Raw genomic sequence first — 19,126 nt, 5'->3', positions numbered from 1 at the left:
TTACTGTTTATTTTATTGTCACTAGATTTCTTCCTATGGGGGCTATCTGACGTACCAGCTGAAGTCCTTTGGCTTGCCAAGCGAAGGCATGGTCCTGTTAGACAAGCGGCCAGATGTTCAGCTAACAGTAAGTAAATGCTTTGCTGCATTTTGTACAGAAGAAACTAACGTACAGTAGCTTATTTTTATCCTAAACGTGTAATTATGATGTAAAGCTATATGAGTGTATTAATGCCTTGCTGGAGATGTTCTAGCACAGTGTTTGTCAGACACAAAATTATATGTTATTTGTGCAAGTCAAGGTTTTTCTTTCAGTATTTGCAATAATCCGTTTGAGTGTCATTTGGATGTCAGATCTCAGCTATTAGCGGCCACAGGCTGTCAGACACAATTATCAATGTCAGCATTCTGAGCATTCCTGCCCAGCCATGTTCTGCCACAGTGTAATGCATGACTAACTCCTTTCACATTGACCAGTGCAGCGATAGGTTACACTGCAGCTGACATAACAAGTGGGCATAGTGTATAATGGGATCAAACTGTGACAGGTGAGGGTGCTGTGCAAGTGGCTTGTAGTTGCATCCAGTGCTCAAAGTGTCCCGCTTTGAGGCGGTATGACAAATTTGCACAGTCCCTGAAGCAGGTCTCTATTCTCCAGCTCAGCTGCTCCGCGCACAGCTCTGCGCTCATCTCCAACTCCTAGCAGGCACCTGCTCTCCCGGCACTTCACTCTGGGTAATACATCATCTGCTGTCTCTATGACATCAGGAAAGAGACTGCCGCTGCCTTCCACAGTCAGCTGACCTGACCCCCCCAGACGGCCAGAATTACAGCAGTCACGCTGCAGCTGAGATCCAGCAATGACCTTGCCCCACATTGACCATGCTGCGATCCCCAGCACTACCTCGCTGCTGTCAGCACTAAATGCAGGGATCGATGCCAGCAGTCTCCGACTCCACCACCAGAGTGGTGTCTCTCTATAAGCTCCTGGATACCCTAGCTACACTGACATTCCACACCACCTGCAGTGGGCTGCTGCCGCTCAGTCCAGTGGTGTATCAGAGGCAAGTGATCCTCTACCAGCCTGACGTTCTGCATGACTGGGACTACACTGCTTACACCTCCTACTGTCACAGCCTGGGCATGCAGGGGAATGTTCTCACTCGCCTATCCCAATATGATATTCCTCACTGTCCCTGCATATATACTGCAGTAATTGTGCTGCCTAATAGGTTTACTACTAATAACATGTCTGCTCCCCATTGTTCTACTAAGGGGAGGGAGTGTGGGAAGGGATGAGAGGTGCAGGTAAGAGGTAAGGAGGGAGTGTGGGAAGGGATGAGAGGTGCGGGTAAGAGGTAAGGAGATAGTGTGGGAAGGGATGAGAGGTGCAGGTAAGAGGTAAGGAGGTAGTGTGGGAAGGGATGAGAGGTGCAGGTAAGAGGGAAGGGATGAGAGGTGCACGTAAGAGGGAAGGAGGTAGTGTGGGAAGGGATGAGAGGTGCAGGTAAGAGGTAAGGAGGTAGTGTGGGAAGGGATGAGAGGTGCAGGTAAGAGGTAAGGAGGTAGTGTGGGAAGGGATGATAGATGCAGGTAAGATGGAAGGGATGAGAGGTGCAGGTAAGAGGGAAGGAGGTAGTGTGGGAAGGGATGAGAGGTGCAGGTAAGATGGAAGGGATGAGAGGTGCAGGTAAGAGGTAAGGAGGTAGTGTGGGAAGGGATGAGAGGTGCAGGTAAGAGGTAAGGAGGTAGTGTGGGAAGGGATACCACCCTCTCATTATTAAAAATCTTCCCTTCAAACGATCCCTAGTCCAAAGAGCTAGCTGCCAGACTAGGCACATCCTCACTATTGAGTTCTAGTGTGACCAATATACTGAACCCCACAGGACAGTCCCAGTCCCACTTTACATGAACTCACTCCTTAATATTTGCATTGCATAGCGTATAAATTTGCCAAGCTCACTGCAATTTTTGTTTGTTTTTGTTTTGTTTGTATATGTCTTCATTGTTTGTTGGACATCCATCAGTGTGTCAGTCCAAGAATATTTTATAAATAACCTCAATAAAAGCTAAGTTTTAATTAATCCATTATAATTCAAAGAGTGCCCCACAAAAAGAGTCCACTTTCCCTCTTCCCCTTCTTTTGCAATATTGTACAAGATCACAGTTCCTTAGCATTTTCTATTGTATGCTGGGCCATCCCTGACATCCCCTGGCTCCAGCACATGTGATGTCATTGTTGGCTCTTCAGGCTGCAGGATGGAAACCCAGACACCCTAAAAACATCAGAACAGAAAAGGCATTAATGTCTACTACTCTCTGATCATGTACAAGGCCACGTGTGGCTTTTTGGTTCCACTAAGAAACAGTCAAAGCTTGATCTTACCGGGCTACAAGTTACAAAATTTGTCAAAATCCCTTTAAAGTCATGTTGTAGTGATAACTATTTGTGACATAGTAATGTTTGTATAAACAATCTAACTCCGAGTCATATTGTCCAAATGCGAAAGTTTGGAACAGTAGCCCATCTCCTAACATAGAATCTTCTATAGGGACTGCATCACCTTTTATATATCCTATTTAATAGAAGGCTAATGCGGTTGGTTACCTCTATAAAGGGAACTCTTGTGTTTTGCATGCCGACAGCACTAGATATAGGAGCAATTTAAGTGTTGCTTTGTTTATGCTCCCACAATGCCATCGCTTATGTATAGTGTTCTGTCATTTCCATTGGCTGGTAACTAGTAAATATATGTATTATATAGATATGTGTTTGTGTGTGTATACAGATATATGTGTACCGTGACATATGTGTCACGGTACACATTCTGTGCATACTGTACTTACATTTTTAACAATTGTTCATTGCCAGGGCAGACAGATGACTGTTGTATATGTGGATCCCAACAACCCAATCCCGGACAGGCAGTACTATGGGCGTGTTCAGCTATTGGAGGTAAGATGGCTAATACGCACTGCGATAATGCTGGGCTACAGTATGTACACTATGATAACACTATACAGTCACCTTACATTGTATAAGGACCTGTGGGGTAGATTTATATTAAGGGGAAATATATATATACAGCGCTTGATTTTAACTGAAAGATACACACTACCAATGATTAAAAGTTATATGCAGTTTATTTTTACAGATATAATGACATAATAAATGAGAATTCTCATAACCAATAAACAAAGAAATAGTTAAAATAATATTATTAAAAAAATACCATAAAAAATGTGGGGGTTGTAAAAAATTAGGTTCCATAGATATTAAAACACCAGTCCTTTTGGTATAGAGTACCTTGTAAAACTGGTCCGGAATAAAGTGCAAGCTGGTTTGTGCAGGTGCAGTGTGAAGAAGTAACAAGTGGCTTGCTCAACGCGTTTCTACATGATCACACGTCTTCATCAGGAGCTAAGATGTTAGGTCTATCCAGGGTTCCTCTATATATTCCATAAATTAATTGGTTCCATAATATATGCCATAATTAATTGGAACCAATTAATTTATGGCATATATAGAGGAACCCTGGTTAGACCTAACATCTTAGCTCCTGATGAAGACGTGTGATTACGTTGAAACGCGTTGAGCAAGCCACTTGTTACTTCTTCAAACTGCACCTGCTCACACGCTCTTTGCACTCCCTTTATACCTTTTTTTACATCAAATCAAATCTCTTAAAGCATCCTAATCAGCTGTACAAATGGGCCGATTGAGACCCGTTTGTACGGGTCTGAATTTGACCCAGTTTTCGATGGTGGGGGGGTCTGAGCATGAGTGAATATGCGCACCTGCAAACCCCCTGTCCGAACGCCTTCGGCCAGTATCATACTCACCAAAGCATTCACACAGTAAGGGAAGGGCCGGGGGTGGTGGGCAGGGGTTACAGCACCTGATTGCTATTAAATATGTGATTACCAGGATAGTAACACATACACCTAAGTGAATAGTTAGCAAAATAAAATATTGGGAGTAACATGAGATACCCAACCGCCCTATGTATGTTACTCATTAATAAATGTGTTATGTAGACGTTTGTGGTTTTTATTTATCCATTTTCCCAATGTAAAGACTAATATGAGAAGTGATTATGTTATATGTCTTGTATGCTTGTCCCTTCCCTGGGGAGTAAGCTGGCATAGGGTTGCTAAGACCCAGATAATACAATCACAATGCATTCACTTATTGTGCACACTCATACACTGACAATATGAATGAAACACAAATTCCTTTCCAGGGGGTGGCCACGTACAGAGCAGAGTTTGCATGAACTTTGTTCAATCTGTTTATAGCAGAGTAACAAATAATTAATGAAGACAGAAAGAATAACGTGTAACCCTGAATGACTTCAAAGCAAATAACTAATAGCAAGTCAATGATCACAAACATTTCTGAATCATTTGTACCCTGCACAGGGGAAGCTACTGTATATACTGTTATACACATAGCACTATAGTATCCCTGTGTGCAGGCTAGGAGATTTATAGGTTGTATCTGCTTTTATGTGTCGGCGCAATTCTTGTGTTTTTTCTATACCGTAACCTGACTATTATTCACTGACATAGTTTCCTCCTTTAGTGACTATTCAGTATTTCTTGTCATGTTCAGGAGGGCAGAACAAGGTGTATCAGTATCATATACAGTATGCTAGACCCCATTGTCAAAGTAGTTAGGGTCTTATTGTTTTCTTCTTTTAGATTTACAATAATAAAACAAATTAGATGGCAGAGTATTCCTGATTACCCCTTTTAATAGTAATGCTCTTATTTGTCCTTTAACTGTTACCCAGGAGACCGCAAGAACACTATACCAAATCCTCCATTTTTTTTTAAACAGTTACCAGCAAAGGCATGGGATATGTAGTACATAGGATAGATGTAAGGGAATATAAATATATACACATTTAGGGGCATTGTACAGTACATGGGTTTAGTTTACAGTATTTATTATCATTATGTACAATAATAGATTTAAATTCTCTTCAGGTCCATGGCATTTGTCAGATCTACATACTATGTATACTAGACCCAAAACAATGAATTAATATGTCCTAAGACACTGCTGAATTAAGTGCTGAAAATTATGACAGACATATTGGGGCAGATGTATTAAGCCTTAACAAGAGATAAATACAAGGGTGATAAGGAGATAAGGAGAGATAACGTCCAGCCAATCAGCTCCTTACTGACTTTTTTCAACCACAGCCTGTAACATGGCAGTTAGCAGGTGATTGGCTGGACGTTTATCACTCTTTATCACCCTGGCATGTATCTCTTGTTAAGGCTTAATACATCTGCCCCATTGTACAGTATATTGACCAATTATATATTGCAAACATATATTCCCCTTGTTCAGCCATATATATTACAAAGAGATATTCCCAGCTGCTTGTCAAATATTGCAGGCATAACCCCAAATGCTCATTTTATATTGCACAAAGATAAGCTGATAGGCAGTCATACCCATCACCATCTTTATTAACAATTATGCTGCTTTCAGACCGCATAACTGGCTTTGACCCTGTATTTGGAAACGTTTCCAAAAACGGGTCTGCCAGATAAAACCCCTTTCAGACCGCAGCACTTAAACGGTATATTACCGTTTAAGTGCCGATTTTTTGACACTGGCAGACCCGTTTTTGGAAACTTTCCAAATACAGGGTTAAAGCCAGTGCAGCCTTCAGCACTCCCCTCCGTGCAGCTCCCCCCCCCCCCTCGCGTGTCGACCGAGCGCATGTCGACGCCCCCCGCGCATGTCGACGCCCCCCGCGCGTGTCGACGCCCCCCGCGTGTGTCGACGCCCCCCCCCGCATGTCGGCGCCCCCCCCCCTGTCGACTTACCCCGTGCCGGTACCTCCGTTGTGGACTGCAGCTCAGTATGCTCGGAAAGCACTTATGAAAAAAGTGTCTTCCAGAAAATGGCTGCCCCATAGGAAACCCAGTTTAAAAAAACTGTCTTCCGTATGGGGGCAGCCATTTTCTGAAAGACACTTTTTTCATAAGTGCTTTCCGAGCATACTGAGCTGCAGTGCCGGGAACCACAACGGAGATACCGGCACGGGGTAAGTCGACACGGGGGGGGCCGTCGACACGCGCGGGGGGTCGACACGCGGGGGCGTCGACACGCGCGGGGGGGCGTCGACACGCGCGCGGGGGGTGTCGACACGCGCCGGGGGGGTCCAGTGCTGTGAATACTTAATGAGCGCTCATTAAGTATTCACTGTGCTGAATTTAGGACCCAGCTCATTGGCTGGGTCCTAAATACCGTTTCTGAGCCGATTTTTTGGCTAAAATACCGGTTCAGAAACGGGTAGGACCCTGCATTTTAACCGGTTAGAAAAAACTGCATTTTCTAACCGGTTAAGTGGGACTGGACCTTTCAGACCGCACACATTACCGTTTTAAAACGGTAAAAAAACGGCAATTTACCGTTTTAAAAGTGCGGTCTGAAAGGGGCATAATATGACCCATGTAATGTGCGGTGAACAACTTACAGCCGTGATTTTCAACCTTTTTCAACTTGCAGCACACCAATCAAAATTGCCAAGACACACATCAGATCCCCACAGGGAAGAACACATTGACCCCACAGGGAAAAAAAAAACCCATTGGTCCCATTATGAAAAAACAATCACACTGGTCCCCACAGCTAACAAAAATACAATGGGCGGTATTCAATGTGAATACCGGCGACATGCAGCGAATCCTGTTTAGGATTCGCTGCACATTCGCCACTGCTCGCTGCGTTCCGGAGCCTCGCCAGCTCCGGTATTCAACGAGGTATTCTGACTGTCGAATTTGAGCTCCTGCGGCGGACGCCGCAGGGAGCCTGAGGACGGTGGCAGGCAGGGAGATGGAAGTCTCCCTGCCTGCCCCAGAACGTTTGTGGGGGGAGGTGGGCTCCCCGGGTGCCAGGCAGCACAGGCTGCCCCCCGGGGGTGCCAGCAGGGGACCGGGCATATTCACTACACCCGATCATGAATATGTAATGATCGGGTGAAGTGAATATATGAATATCTAATGAGCGGCTCGGCCCCCTGTTGGCTGGTCTGTGTAAAAAAATAAATAAATAAATACATTTTTAAAATTAAATATATATTCATGTGCTTACAGCACATGAATAAAAATAGCATGCCCCTCCTCAGAATAAAATTCCTGATTTTTTTACACCAATTGTAAAAAACAAAACACTTGGGCGGTATTCAATGTGAATACCGGCGACGTGCAGCGAATCCTGTTTAGGATTCGCTGCACATTCGCCACTGGTCGCCGCGTTCCGGAGCCTCGCCGGTTCTGGTATTCAACGAGTCAGGGGCTCGCTGCCCCTGACGGCGAATATGAGCTCCTGCGGCAAACGCCACAGGGAGCCTGAGGACGGTGGCAGGCAGGGAGATGGAAGTCTCCCTGCCTGCCTCAGAACGTTTGTGGGGGGGAGGTGGGCTCCCCGGGAGCCAGGCAGCACAGGCTGCCCCCCGGGGGTGCCAGCAGGGGACCGGGTATAATCACTACACTCGATCATGAATATGTAATGATCGGGTGAAGTAAATATATGAATATCTAATGAGCGGCTCGGCTCCGGCCCCCTGCTGACTGGTCTGTGTAAAAATAAAAAATATATATATTTTTTTAAATTAAATATATATTAATGTGCTTACAGCACATGAATAAAAATAGCATGCCCCTCCTCAGACTAAAATTCCTGATTATTTTACACCAATTGTAAAAAACAAAACACTTTATTTTAAAAGTTCACCTTCCACTTCACCATAAAAAGATAGCGATTGCTACTCGGTGAATCATGGCGAAAAAAACCTTGAAATGTATTCGCCATCTGGTCATTGAATAGGGTGATTCACCGTTTTAGTCAGAAATTCGCCTTACAGCACAAAATCGCCATAAAAACCTGGCGAATCAGCCTCATTGAATACCGCCCAATACCTTTACCTTAGCCCTCACATGAAAACAAGAGACCAGTGAATAACCGTTGAACTGGTGGTGGGCTGTAAACTAGTGTTGACATCTCTAGCTCTGGGGGCACAATTGAGAACAGCTCAAGGCACACTAGTGTGAGAGGGCACAGTGGTTGAAAAATGCTGACTTACATGAGCTGAGTGAGTGAACATTACAGCCTGTTTCACAGCCTGCTGGACAGTATTAGTATTGGAACTGGTAGTCACCTCATCGGTGACAGGAAAGAGATTGATGTGAAGAGCAGGAGTGGTGTTACGTCATGTTCCAGAACTTCAAACCACTGGCCCACTGCAACCTATCAGAGGGAATACAACATCCTAGGCCCAAGCCTGTCTATACAGGTGTTCATGCTGGGCAACTGCTATTCTATTCCTGTTTACCCCTCTCTACCCACAATCCAAGGTGTTGACCCTTGCAGGTCTTTTTTTGACACTTATGGTTTTTGCCCAAGAGTAGTAACATCCAGTAATATATTGTAGAGTATTCACGTTAAAATGTAAATCGTGTACCAGTTTTGCAATGAGAGTAATAAAAGTGGTGATTATATTGTATATGGGAAATATTCAGGTGCTGTACTCTGTAGCAACAAATATATATCTACAGTATGTTTTCTTTGTGGGCTTACGTTACAATAAGTCTAATTTGTAATAAAAAAATAAATACATAAAAAGTTTAATGCTGGTATTTGGATTGAAGTCTTTGCTGTTTTATCATGTAAGGATAAGCAGCTTTCATTACAAATAATTAGACATGCCATTACACTGGGGACTGACATGTTTGTATTGTGTTTTTTGCAACTCAGGGCAACTTCCGGCATGCAAGTAGCAACAGCCTAGTCTCTAGAGAGGAACTGATGATGATCTTGTCCAGACTGGAAAGCTTGCACATCCGAGCCTTGTACTTCACTGAGACCCAGCGCCTCACCCTTGGGGAGGTTGGGCTGGAAGACGTCACCATTTCAGGAAGTGGGAACATAGCACTGAATGTAGAGCTATGTGACTGCCCACCGGAATACACAGGTGATTCATGCCAGGTATGTTTCCTTCCCGTCTCGTTCCTTATCTAATGTTATCAATCGGCTGATGCCAAAAAAAAACAAGGCAGCTGGCAGTGTCATTTTTATACCTGGATAAATCATATTTGTGCACACCATGTATTAATGTAACACACTTGGAATTCCCTGTGAGGAATATTCAGTCAGAATCGCTGGAAAGACTGTAACTAGGGGCCTTATTCTGGTCGGTGCGGTTATATCCGCGTGCGTTCGGCCCGCCGATGTTTTGGGTCGGCGCATGTGCAGAGGCGTCTCTGCGCATGTGCGAGCGGGGTGTACGGCCAAATCCCGCATGAAATGTGAACACTCCGAACAGGGGGTGGAGAGGGGCGTGAAGGGCTGTTTGGGCTCATTACCATATGCATACGCCCCGCGTTTCATGGGCGTTCCCATGCAAACGCTGGGCGTACGTATGGTAATGCGGCCGTGACGCACGTGTAGGGGGCGGACATATGACATCGCCGGATGTCAGCTGCCCGCCCAGATCCCTGCTTTTGCACGGAAAAATGTCCGTGTGGTCTGAGGTTGCGGGAGCTGGTGGAGCACTCGGTCCTGCATTCGATGGTCTGCGACCATCGAAAGATGGGGGAGGTTCCCTGAGATGGAGGAGGCGTATTCCGTGAAAAATACACGTGCGGTCCGTTCGGCCAGCTTCTTACCGCGTACGGACGGAGTTGGCGATCCGTATGGAAGGCGGGGTTTCGCACGCACGGTCCTGGCCGCATATTCGCATCCGTCCGCACCGATCAGAATAAGGGCCTAGGTGAACGTCAAAGAATATAAAAATCAAAAAGTCACATGAAGTTTATTATAAGTTATGAGTTTGCTAGTGAATGTGTGATGTTGCAACTGATGAGGCACAAAAATTCCCTGTTTCCTATATTTTGGATACAAATGACTTAAAAGGTGTATTTCAGAATTATACATTTTTAGCCCTTTGTGTGCCAACATCTCTGTGAGAGATGTTCAAAGTATCCACTAAAAATGCCAGTTTCGCTCACATTTGTTATATAAATTCAAATAAATTTTGAGTTTAAAAAAAAATTCCTACATAAGGTGAACGTTGCAGGTCATTATGATGAATAAAAATGTTTGCTTGGCAATTTTTACACCTATTTTGATAAATTCACTTGGCACTCAAAGGGTTAATAATACTTTGGCGCCTATGTTCCATACTGTGCTTGCTCCAGACACACTTTTGGGCGATGCAGACTCGAAGGCATTTTAGTCACATGTCCACTCGAGATTGATGGGGCTTAATTGCAGAATTGCAGGCTACTCTATGCAGAATTGGGAGTAAGTGTAAATGAATATATTGGAACTGGGTAAAGGGGGATTCCGCACTAGAGGAATGGATCGCTAATTAGAGAATTTGCAAAGCGAGCAATTATGGAATGACTTTACATAGAAACATAGAATTTGACGGCAGATAAGAACCACTTGGCCCATCTAGTCTGCCCCTTTTTAAACATGTTACCTCAAACCATATTTGATCCTTATTTTTTTGTAAGGATATCAATATGCTTATCCCAAGCATTTTTAAATTGTACTACTGTATTTGCCTCTACCACCTCTGATGGTAGGCTATTCCACTTATCTACTACTCTTTCTTTGTAGCAATTCTTCCTCGCATTTCCCCTGAATCTTCCTCCCTCTAGTTTCAGTGCATGTCCTCGTGTTCTGTTGCTCCTCTTCCTGTGAAGAATGTCTCCCACCTGGACCTTGTTAAAACCCTTGATACATTTGAAAGTTTCTATCATGTCCCCCCTTTCCCTTCTCTGCTCTAAACTATACATATTAAGATCTTTTAGTCTTTCCCGGTACGTTTTGTGATGTAGGCCATGCACCATTTTAGTTGCCCTTCTTTGTACAGTCTCTAATGTATTTATATCCTTCTGGAGATATGGCCTCCAGAACGGAACACAGTACTCTAGATGAGGTTGTACCAATGACCTATACAGTGGCATTATTACTTCTTTCTTTCTACTGCTGATACCTCTCCCTATGCAACCAAGCATCTGACTTGCCTTCTTCATTGCTTTGTTACATTGCCTACCTGCTTTTAAATCCCCTAAAATAGTGACACCTAGATCCCTCTCTTCCTCAGTAGTTTCCATTATAGTGCCATTTATACTATATTTAGTCTTTGGATTTTTGAGACCCAAGTGCATGATTTAGCATTTTTTGGCATTAAACTGTAGTTGCCATGCTCTTGACCATTCCTCTGATCTACCTAGATCATCAATAATTTGTTTTACCCCTCCTGGTAAGTCTACCCTGTTGCATACCTTTGTTTCATCCGCAAAAAGGCATATTTTATTTAGACTTTGCATGTGTACGGTACACATCGCAAATGTGCACGGGGAAATAGAGACTGAAAATGGATCATAGACACAATGTGGCCGCTGCTTGACGGGCACGATGCTGTTTTTTTGGGGCATTTTTGAAAAAACACGCAGGCATGCCCATGTGGTTTTGTGGAGGGTCAGCACTGACCACTTCCACCCTTTTTCATTTGCAGATTAATGGAAGTCTCAGACTTATTCCCATTTGCACAGACGGCAAAGTTGTCTCAATGTTTTGGGAATTGCTTATGGATTTGTGAATGGATCATGGTTAGTGAGGGAGAGGTGGCTCACTGCGCTCCCCGCCTCACCTGTCTCTCTCAGCACGCTGCGGTCTCCAGCACCTCTGTCTTGTTGCCCGGCGTGCTGGAAAATGAGTCTCCGGCTGTGACACACACTTCTGAAGACCCCATCGTCTGCTCCTGCACCCCTCCTGTTATGCTGCGGAGGGACTCTAGAGCACCGCTCTTCTTCACTTCCACCCACCGGCTCCGTCTCTCTGTGCCCCCTGACCTCTCTTCCCGTCCTCCCCCTTTGCGCCGTCCAGCCAACCAATCCCGGCTGGCCGTCCCGCTGTCCATCACTCGGGGGGGGGGGGGGCACGCAGGGTTGGTGAGGGTACTTAACCCTCCCTCTGCGGTGAGGTCCAGGTTCCATCTTTTGGGTAGTGGGACCCACTGCAGGGTGCCACAGATGGAGCTTATGCGACTGGGAAAAGAAGATTAACCATTTGGTGCCCAGGCTCCAATGCTTAACTCTAAATACACCACTCTTTCATTAGCAATAACAAAACTGTAACTGTTTTTTTGAATGCAGGTAATTAAGCAGTTTCCTGAGATAATTCACCAAAAAAAAAATTATTGCATAATTTATCAAAATATGTAGCTGAAAAAATCATTCATAACCTGTGGAAAATATTTTGAATTTTAATTAGTACATTAAAAGTAATGTTTTGGACTGCCCCATGCAAGAGACTTTCTTTATGTATATGCATTTTGTGATTACATATTTCCTCACTACACCGACAGTACCATAGGGATGGCACAAGGGCTCACTAATAATGACAGGTATTAAACCAAGCACATACACAAACAGTGTAGGACTGAGGCAGTGGTAGCGGCCCATGTTTAGAGGTGTGGCCAATCACTTGAGAGGTGTGGCCAGTCACCACAGAGGCTTGGCTAACCATTAGAGCAGCATACCTCCCAACAGTCCTGATTACAGCGGGACAGTCCCGATTATCAGGGCCTGTCCCGCTGTCCCTCCCGCGGTCAGCAGTGTCCCACGCATGCACACAGTGTCTATTCCCGTAGCCAGGGGGCTGGGGGCATGGCTAGAGGCTCACAGAGCCTCTAGGTCATGCCCCCATAGCGGCAAAATGGGGGCGTGGCCTCGCGGGAGAGCCGCGCGTATAGGCCACGCCCAAAATTAGGCCACACCCCCAAATTTTCCAACACGCCTACGGCGTCCCTCCTCGGACTCCTCCAGAGTTGGGAGGTATGGAGCAGTGATTTTTAACTTTTTTTCAACTTGCGGCACACCAAACAATTTTTTTCAATTGCCAGGGCAAACAATCAGACCCCCACAGGGAAAACACATTGGCACGCACAGGTAAAAAAAAAACCATTGGCCCCCATATGAAAAAAACAATCACACAGGTCCCTACAGGTAACAAAATAAAATTTAGTAAATTCTGCTAGTACATGCATGATAATCAACCAGATTAATAACTGCAATGCACTGCAGAAAATACACCATAGTCATATGCAGTATAATGTAACATGTATAATATGTAATTAAAATGCACAGTCTGGAGCCTAATCCCTAGGATTAGGTGGGCCTCCAGGCAGTGGGGCCCACCTGGGGTTTCTCCTGTTCCCCAGGTAGCCCAGTCCAATCCTGTACACTCCTGATAGACCACTGCACAGAGGAGACTATGGACCGGATTCTGTAAGCTTTAAAAGCGATAAAATGGAGAGTGATAAACAACCAGCCAATCCGCTCCTGTGTGATATTTTTCAAACAGACATGGCAGGTAGGAGCTGATTGGCTGGCTGTTTATCACTCTCCATTTTATCACTTTTGAAGCTGAGAGAATCTGGCCCTATATATTTTATATCTGTGCACACAACACAGAAGCATCTGCAGCCAAGTTGTGATCAGCTCTACATCAGCAGGGCTGGCAACAGAAATCTTGGGGCCCAGTATGTTAATATCTCTGCGGTCCCCTCAACATCGCCCCCTCTCAAGCAGAGGATTTTTATTATATTGCATATTGAATGCTGTTATTATTATTATTACAAAAAAAAAACCCAGATAATTAATATTCACTATGCAATGTAATATAAATCAGCTGCACTACTGCTGAACATGGTGGGCAATAATAGCACCTGTGGTTTTATATTACGTTTACATTGCATAATGTATATTTAATTATCGGGGGGGGGGGGGGGGGTTAAAATGTATAACTGCCTGTTCATAAATGAGACAGATTGAGTGGCACTGTCATGTTTACCAACACAACTCCCTGGTACCGTCTGCGCCACTATTAAGGCTCCACCTAGATGGATTGACTGTCACCCCTGCAGGGACAGAAGAGGGAGAGGGCAATTGTGTGTCGTGCGGTTCAGTGTGTCACATTGTTTCACTAAACTCAGTAGTGCAGGTAGCCAGACAGGCGATTAGGCCCAGGGAGGGGGGTCACCAGTGGGGGGTCCAAGTAGGTTCCCTTCCAGTAATCCAAGCGGGCGGGTGGCTGTCCAGCACCATTTTAGAAAACCATTGCTAGGCACTGCACTGCCACAGCCATGCTTATAGCCTCTTAGGACATTGGGGCCCCTTACAAGGTCGGGGCCTGGTACAATTGTCCACTTTTCATTCCCCCTTGTCACTGGCCCTGTATGTCAGGACCCTGATCTTCTTTTATTTTTTTATTTAAAGACAGGAAAATATATTACTAAAAAAAACATTCAATATCAAAAACAGTGATTCACACACACGGCACAAATATAATAGTGATTACAGAATAAAACAAGACATGTATAATCATAGCAACATCTTATACAATAACAGCATCCACTCAGACATAGGGCCTTATTCTAGTTCACTCTTTCTGACAAAATCCTTCTTAGATGGACAAAACCATGTGCACTGCAGGTGGGGCAGATGTAACTTGTGCAGAGATAATTAGATTTGGGTGGGGTTTTACTTCAAAGTGAGATCTATATTGCAGTGTAAAAATAAAGCAGCCAGTATTTACCCTGCACAGAAACAAAATGACATGCTAGTTGCCATGGAATTATCTGCCCATTGCCAGGGGGTTACATGCTTGTTCCCGGGGGTTTACATGCTCATTGCCAGGGGTTATATATATTGCTAACCAGAATCCGTAACTTATGGGTAGCAATATACACTACCCAGTAGGACCTCTTTCAGCAGACATTTTTAGAGGGACATTTTCAGCAGATTCCATACAGATGGTCAGACCCATTACAATCTGCCAAGGCCATGTGCCCCCACAGCGACGGCTCATCCAAGCCACCGCTTGGGCTGCAGTGCCATTGTTACACCACTGCTTACAGTGCCGAAACATCAAAACTACATCCACCTTTGAATCAGGCCCATTGTCCCATACTTGACAACTTTTAAAACTTCCATGCCAGGAGAGTTCCCAGAGATGCTGCTGATTACTAGGGGGCAGTTGTGCCACTTGATTAGACGACACCTCCACGGAGCCGATGATGGTGTGGGATACAGGATGTTCTGGAAGAGTAGGCTCTTTCATAATACATCAAATATAGTAGTTTGCAATAGAATATATTACATATCTGAGATGCTACTGCATTTGTATTGATATTAAATATATATGAATATATACAGTTTACACATTGTGTACACAGAAAATACAGACTCTTTACAACAGTGATGGAGAACAGGTGATCCTCTGGGCCTTCACCTGCAACCTACTGTACATGTTCCACAACCTTCTGGATTTGTTTTTTTTTATACTTGTAACATGTTATCTTCCATTATAATCCACGCTGGAATCCTATCACAGATAGATGTCTTTCTTTCTATTACATGTATAAATACAACTTATCATTGAGAAGTACATCACTTTGTCAGGTTAGAGTGTCACCCCATGCAGGCAGCACATGACGTGTATGATGTAGCCTATCACTGCGTTATACTATACACAGTAGTGACATAACGTGCCATAATCTGCTCTCAGAAGGCGCTACCTGTGACTATACCAGAGTCACTTCTGGAGCCAGACCTAGCCTGGTGCGTAACAGTCAGGGCACACACTGTTGGTACACATATGGCCATGGGTCTGATTCAGACCTGTTTGCTAGGCAGCATATATTTGCATGTAAACGCCACCATGGCGAACGTTCATCCCCCCCGACAAATGAATCCGTGTACACATCCACTCCGCACAAAGAAAAAGATTTTTTGTCTGTTCATAATGAAAAGTAAGCCAGGACTTTCTTTTCATTTTAATGCTGTCCTCCAAATTCAGGGAGAGCGCTGATGACATGTGAAGTCAGCCCCCTGCCCCAAGCGTCTGCAGGGGTGCTGTACGTCCAGTGTATTTATTGGCATCCGCGGGTTTGAACATGCACATAGTCGCGCATGCGCAAATCCCGGGGACTGGGACGATTACGGACTTGAGCGACTAACTGCGGATTTTCACGGATTGATGCTCAATGTCTGATATACTTGGTTTATTTGCACTGTATGTCCCCCGTACAAGCATACTACCTGTATGTCCTGTGCATACCAATATATATTTATTATTTATTAACAGTTACTTATATAGCGCACACATATTCCGCAGCGCTTTACAGAGTATAGTTGAACATTCACATCAGTCCCTGCCCCAGTGGATCTTACAATCTATATTCCCTACCACATGCACACGCGCACACACAGACATTCTAGAGTTAATTATTTGGGAGCCAAATAACCTACCAGTATATTTTTGGATTGTGGGAGGAAACCCACGCAAGTACTGGGAGAATATACAAACTCCGCACAGTTAGGGCCATAGTGGGAACCAAACCCATAACCTCAGCGCTGTGAGGCAGTAATGCTAACCATTACACTGTCCGTACTGCCCCAATATGCAATCACCTGCTACATCCAGCAGGTTACTGAAGCAAATGCCCATCCTAATACTGTCAATGAGGAATATCCCAGCTTGCAGCATGTAAGGGCTTGCTTTTACAGATTCTCTAACCTCCTCCTGTATAACTGTGCTATGCTGAAAATATGTAGCCCAGAGGAAGCTGTGGCACCTCTGACTGATCCATCACACATACATCCTATTTGTCTGCAGCATTACTCAGGCTGTGATTTACTGTACAAGTGGTCTACAGATGTCTGACTCTCCCAGGGTGGAGGCGAAGTGCTATCAGACACACCTTAGATACACTACCATATAGTAAACTGGCTGTCAACCCTTCGGGCCACTCATATTTATTACACAATATGACTCATGCAATGCAATGGTTTGAGAGGTGGAGCATAGCCCAGCACCATGCGTGCCTTGTAACAAGCCAGGCTACCTGTGCAGTATAAGAAGGATCTGACAAGGTGGATGACAGCTTTGTAGCTTGCAGGGTGCTGTGAAGAATGGACGCTAAGTAGGAGACTACAGAACAGCACAGCACAACTATTTATTGTCCTGGCCGGAGAGGTTTGCCGAGTACAAGGATCTGCATTGTTATTTATTACAACATGTTCTGCTTGATAAGCTTGATGAGCCTGGTGTTGTGTGGGGCAGTTGGTACACAGCATAGGCTACAGTTTCTGCAAATGCCCCTCGGTGACAATCAACAGCAGCATATCTTGAATGGACAAGCGAACAAGGTGAGGTCATACATGAACCTGATCTTATGTAAAATAAGTATAATGTAATCATCATGTATTATTAACACTTGTGTTAGTGATATGAATCGTATGCGATCAGATCCTTTTAATAACTGTTCTACGGCCTCTGTGACCAGGGCTGACAATAACTGCATGAGATATGTCACCTTTATGTTGTGATGTCATTTTACATTCTGTGAAACTACTAGATCTGAGATTACAATGAATTCTGATCTAACTTTTTTTTGCTGTTAACTTTTTTTCTATATGTTAAAGCCTTTATGTTAAATAAAAAGTAAACATATTTGATTATACCTGGATTCGACCGCCATATTCCAGTACTACAGCATGCGGTGTGCTTTATAATGCATCAACAAAATGCTCAGGATCTATAGTATTATAAATAGGTTTTAGAGTTTTCCCAATTCCATAATGCACAGTTCCCATTATAGTTTAGGTATTCATTATATCCGTGCTAGAGTCTAGGTGGTTAAATTAAATTGACTGAAGTACTAATTAAGTCACCTGTGCACAAGCATGGATATTCTTATGCATGGACTGTAATGGAATAAGAAATCACAAAAAGTGTGACTTTGTGTTGAGATGGTTCTCTGATACTGTACTTCTAGAAGTGCACAGATGGTGTAGTGGTTAGCATGGCTGAGTTTTTGTGGGTTTTCTACCGGTACTCCTGTTTCCTCCCACAATTCACTTATGGAGTAATTGGCTTCCAACATAATAAACCCTGGCAGGAATGTGCGTATACATGTGGTATGGAACTGGTGCGAATGGCCAAATATTCTCCATAAAGCGCTGCAGAATATGTGGGCGCTATATAAATAACTGGTAATAATATATACATGTAAAGTCAGTGCAGTTTTTTACTAGTAACACAGTGGGCGGTATTCAATGAGCCGGAATCGCCAAGTTTTATGGCGATTCTGTGTTTTTATCGTGTCTGACGGTGATTTTTGGAGCCCCAAATGCGAATCACCCTATTCAATGAGCTGAAATCGCCGATGACGACCGGTGAATGAAGCAGCAATCGCCAAATGTTATTCTCTACAAATCGCCGTTTTTTGTCTATAGGATTTTACATGGGGAATCGACGGTAGTTGAGGGGAATCGCCAAAAGTGTATTCAATGAGAAGTTGGCGATTCCTTTTTCTTCTTTCATATCGCCGTTCCTCACCGAGTGTCCCTCGTCATCTTTTTCTGGTGAACTTTTATAGGAACATGTGAAATAATTGGTTTTAAGTGTTCTATTTAACTATGCAAGTCTAATGTATTATTATTTGCTGCCCTTGTGTGATGTCATGGTCGTAGAAGTGCTATACAAATATATATTTAATTTCTTCAGGTATTTTTTTTTTCTCCCACAAAGCACTGTTCTTACCCATGGTGCACCTCACTTACCCATGATTCTCCTCCCCACCTCACTCCTTCGTTTGCCCTTTGAGCAGATTACCCAGCGTTTGCCGTATGCTGTATGGGAAGCGTTTGTCCAGGGTAATTTGCTTTTTTCTTGCATTTCTCTGCATTTTTTTAAACAACTGACTACATTAATGCGGCTGTATAGGGAAACGCCGGTATGGCTGAGAATCGCCGTTAGGGCCGGCGATTCTCAGCCACGTTGAATAGGGTGACTTGGCGACTCCCCACGAATCCCCATGCATGGCGATTCACAGCTAAAAACCGGCGATTGGCAGGCGAATGTTAAATCTGGATCACTGTGACCAACGATTCTGGCTCATTGAATACCGCCCTTGGAGTGCAGGTTTGTCAGGGCCTGTAGATCACACCGGCGGCCAAGGATCTGCCTGAGTTCTGCATGTGAGTGCATGTTCTCCGGATATTTTCTTTCATTTCATGAATG

The 19,126-nt window shown here is 44.2% G+C and overlaps 1 protein-coding gene across 2 annotated transcripts in view; it reads left to right on the top strand.

The window, feature by feature from the left end:
- LAMA3 (laminin subunit alpha 3) overlaps positions 1–19,126 on the top strand; it is a 208,285-nt gene that overhangs the window by 132,164 nt on the left and 56,995 nt on the right. For both annotated transcript variants that reach the window (XM_083187511.1, XM_083187512.1), the window contains exons 38-40: positions 26–127; positions 2,873–2,956; positions 8,780–9,010. In XM_083187511.1, coding sequence (XP_083043637.1) covers positions 26–127; positions 2,873–2,956; positions 8,780–9,010 — 417 coding nt within the window. The remainder of the gene's footprint in view (positions 1–25; positions 128–2,872; positions 2,957–8,779; positions 9,011–19,126) is intronic.

This window comes from Crinia signifera, chromosome 5 (assembly GCF_055691185.1).
Source record: "Crinia signifera chromosome 5, ASM5569118v1, whole genome shotgun sequence".
Taxonomy (NCBI): Eukaryota; Metazoa; Chordata; class Amphibia; order Anura; family Myobatrachidae; genus Crinia; species Crinia signifera.
The sequence above is the reverse complement of the archived record's forward strand: the minus strand, read 5'-3'. Positions and strand labels throughout refer to the sequence as shown.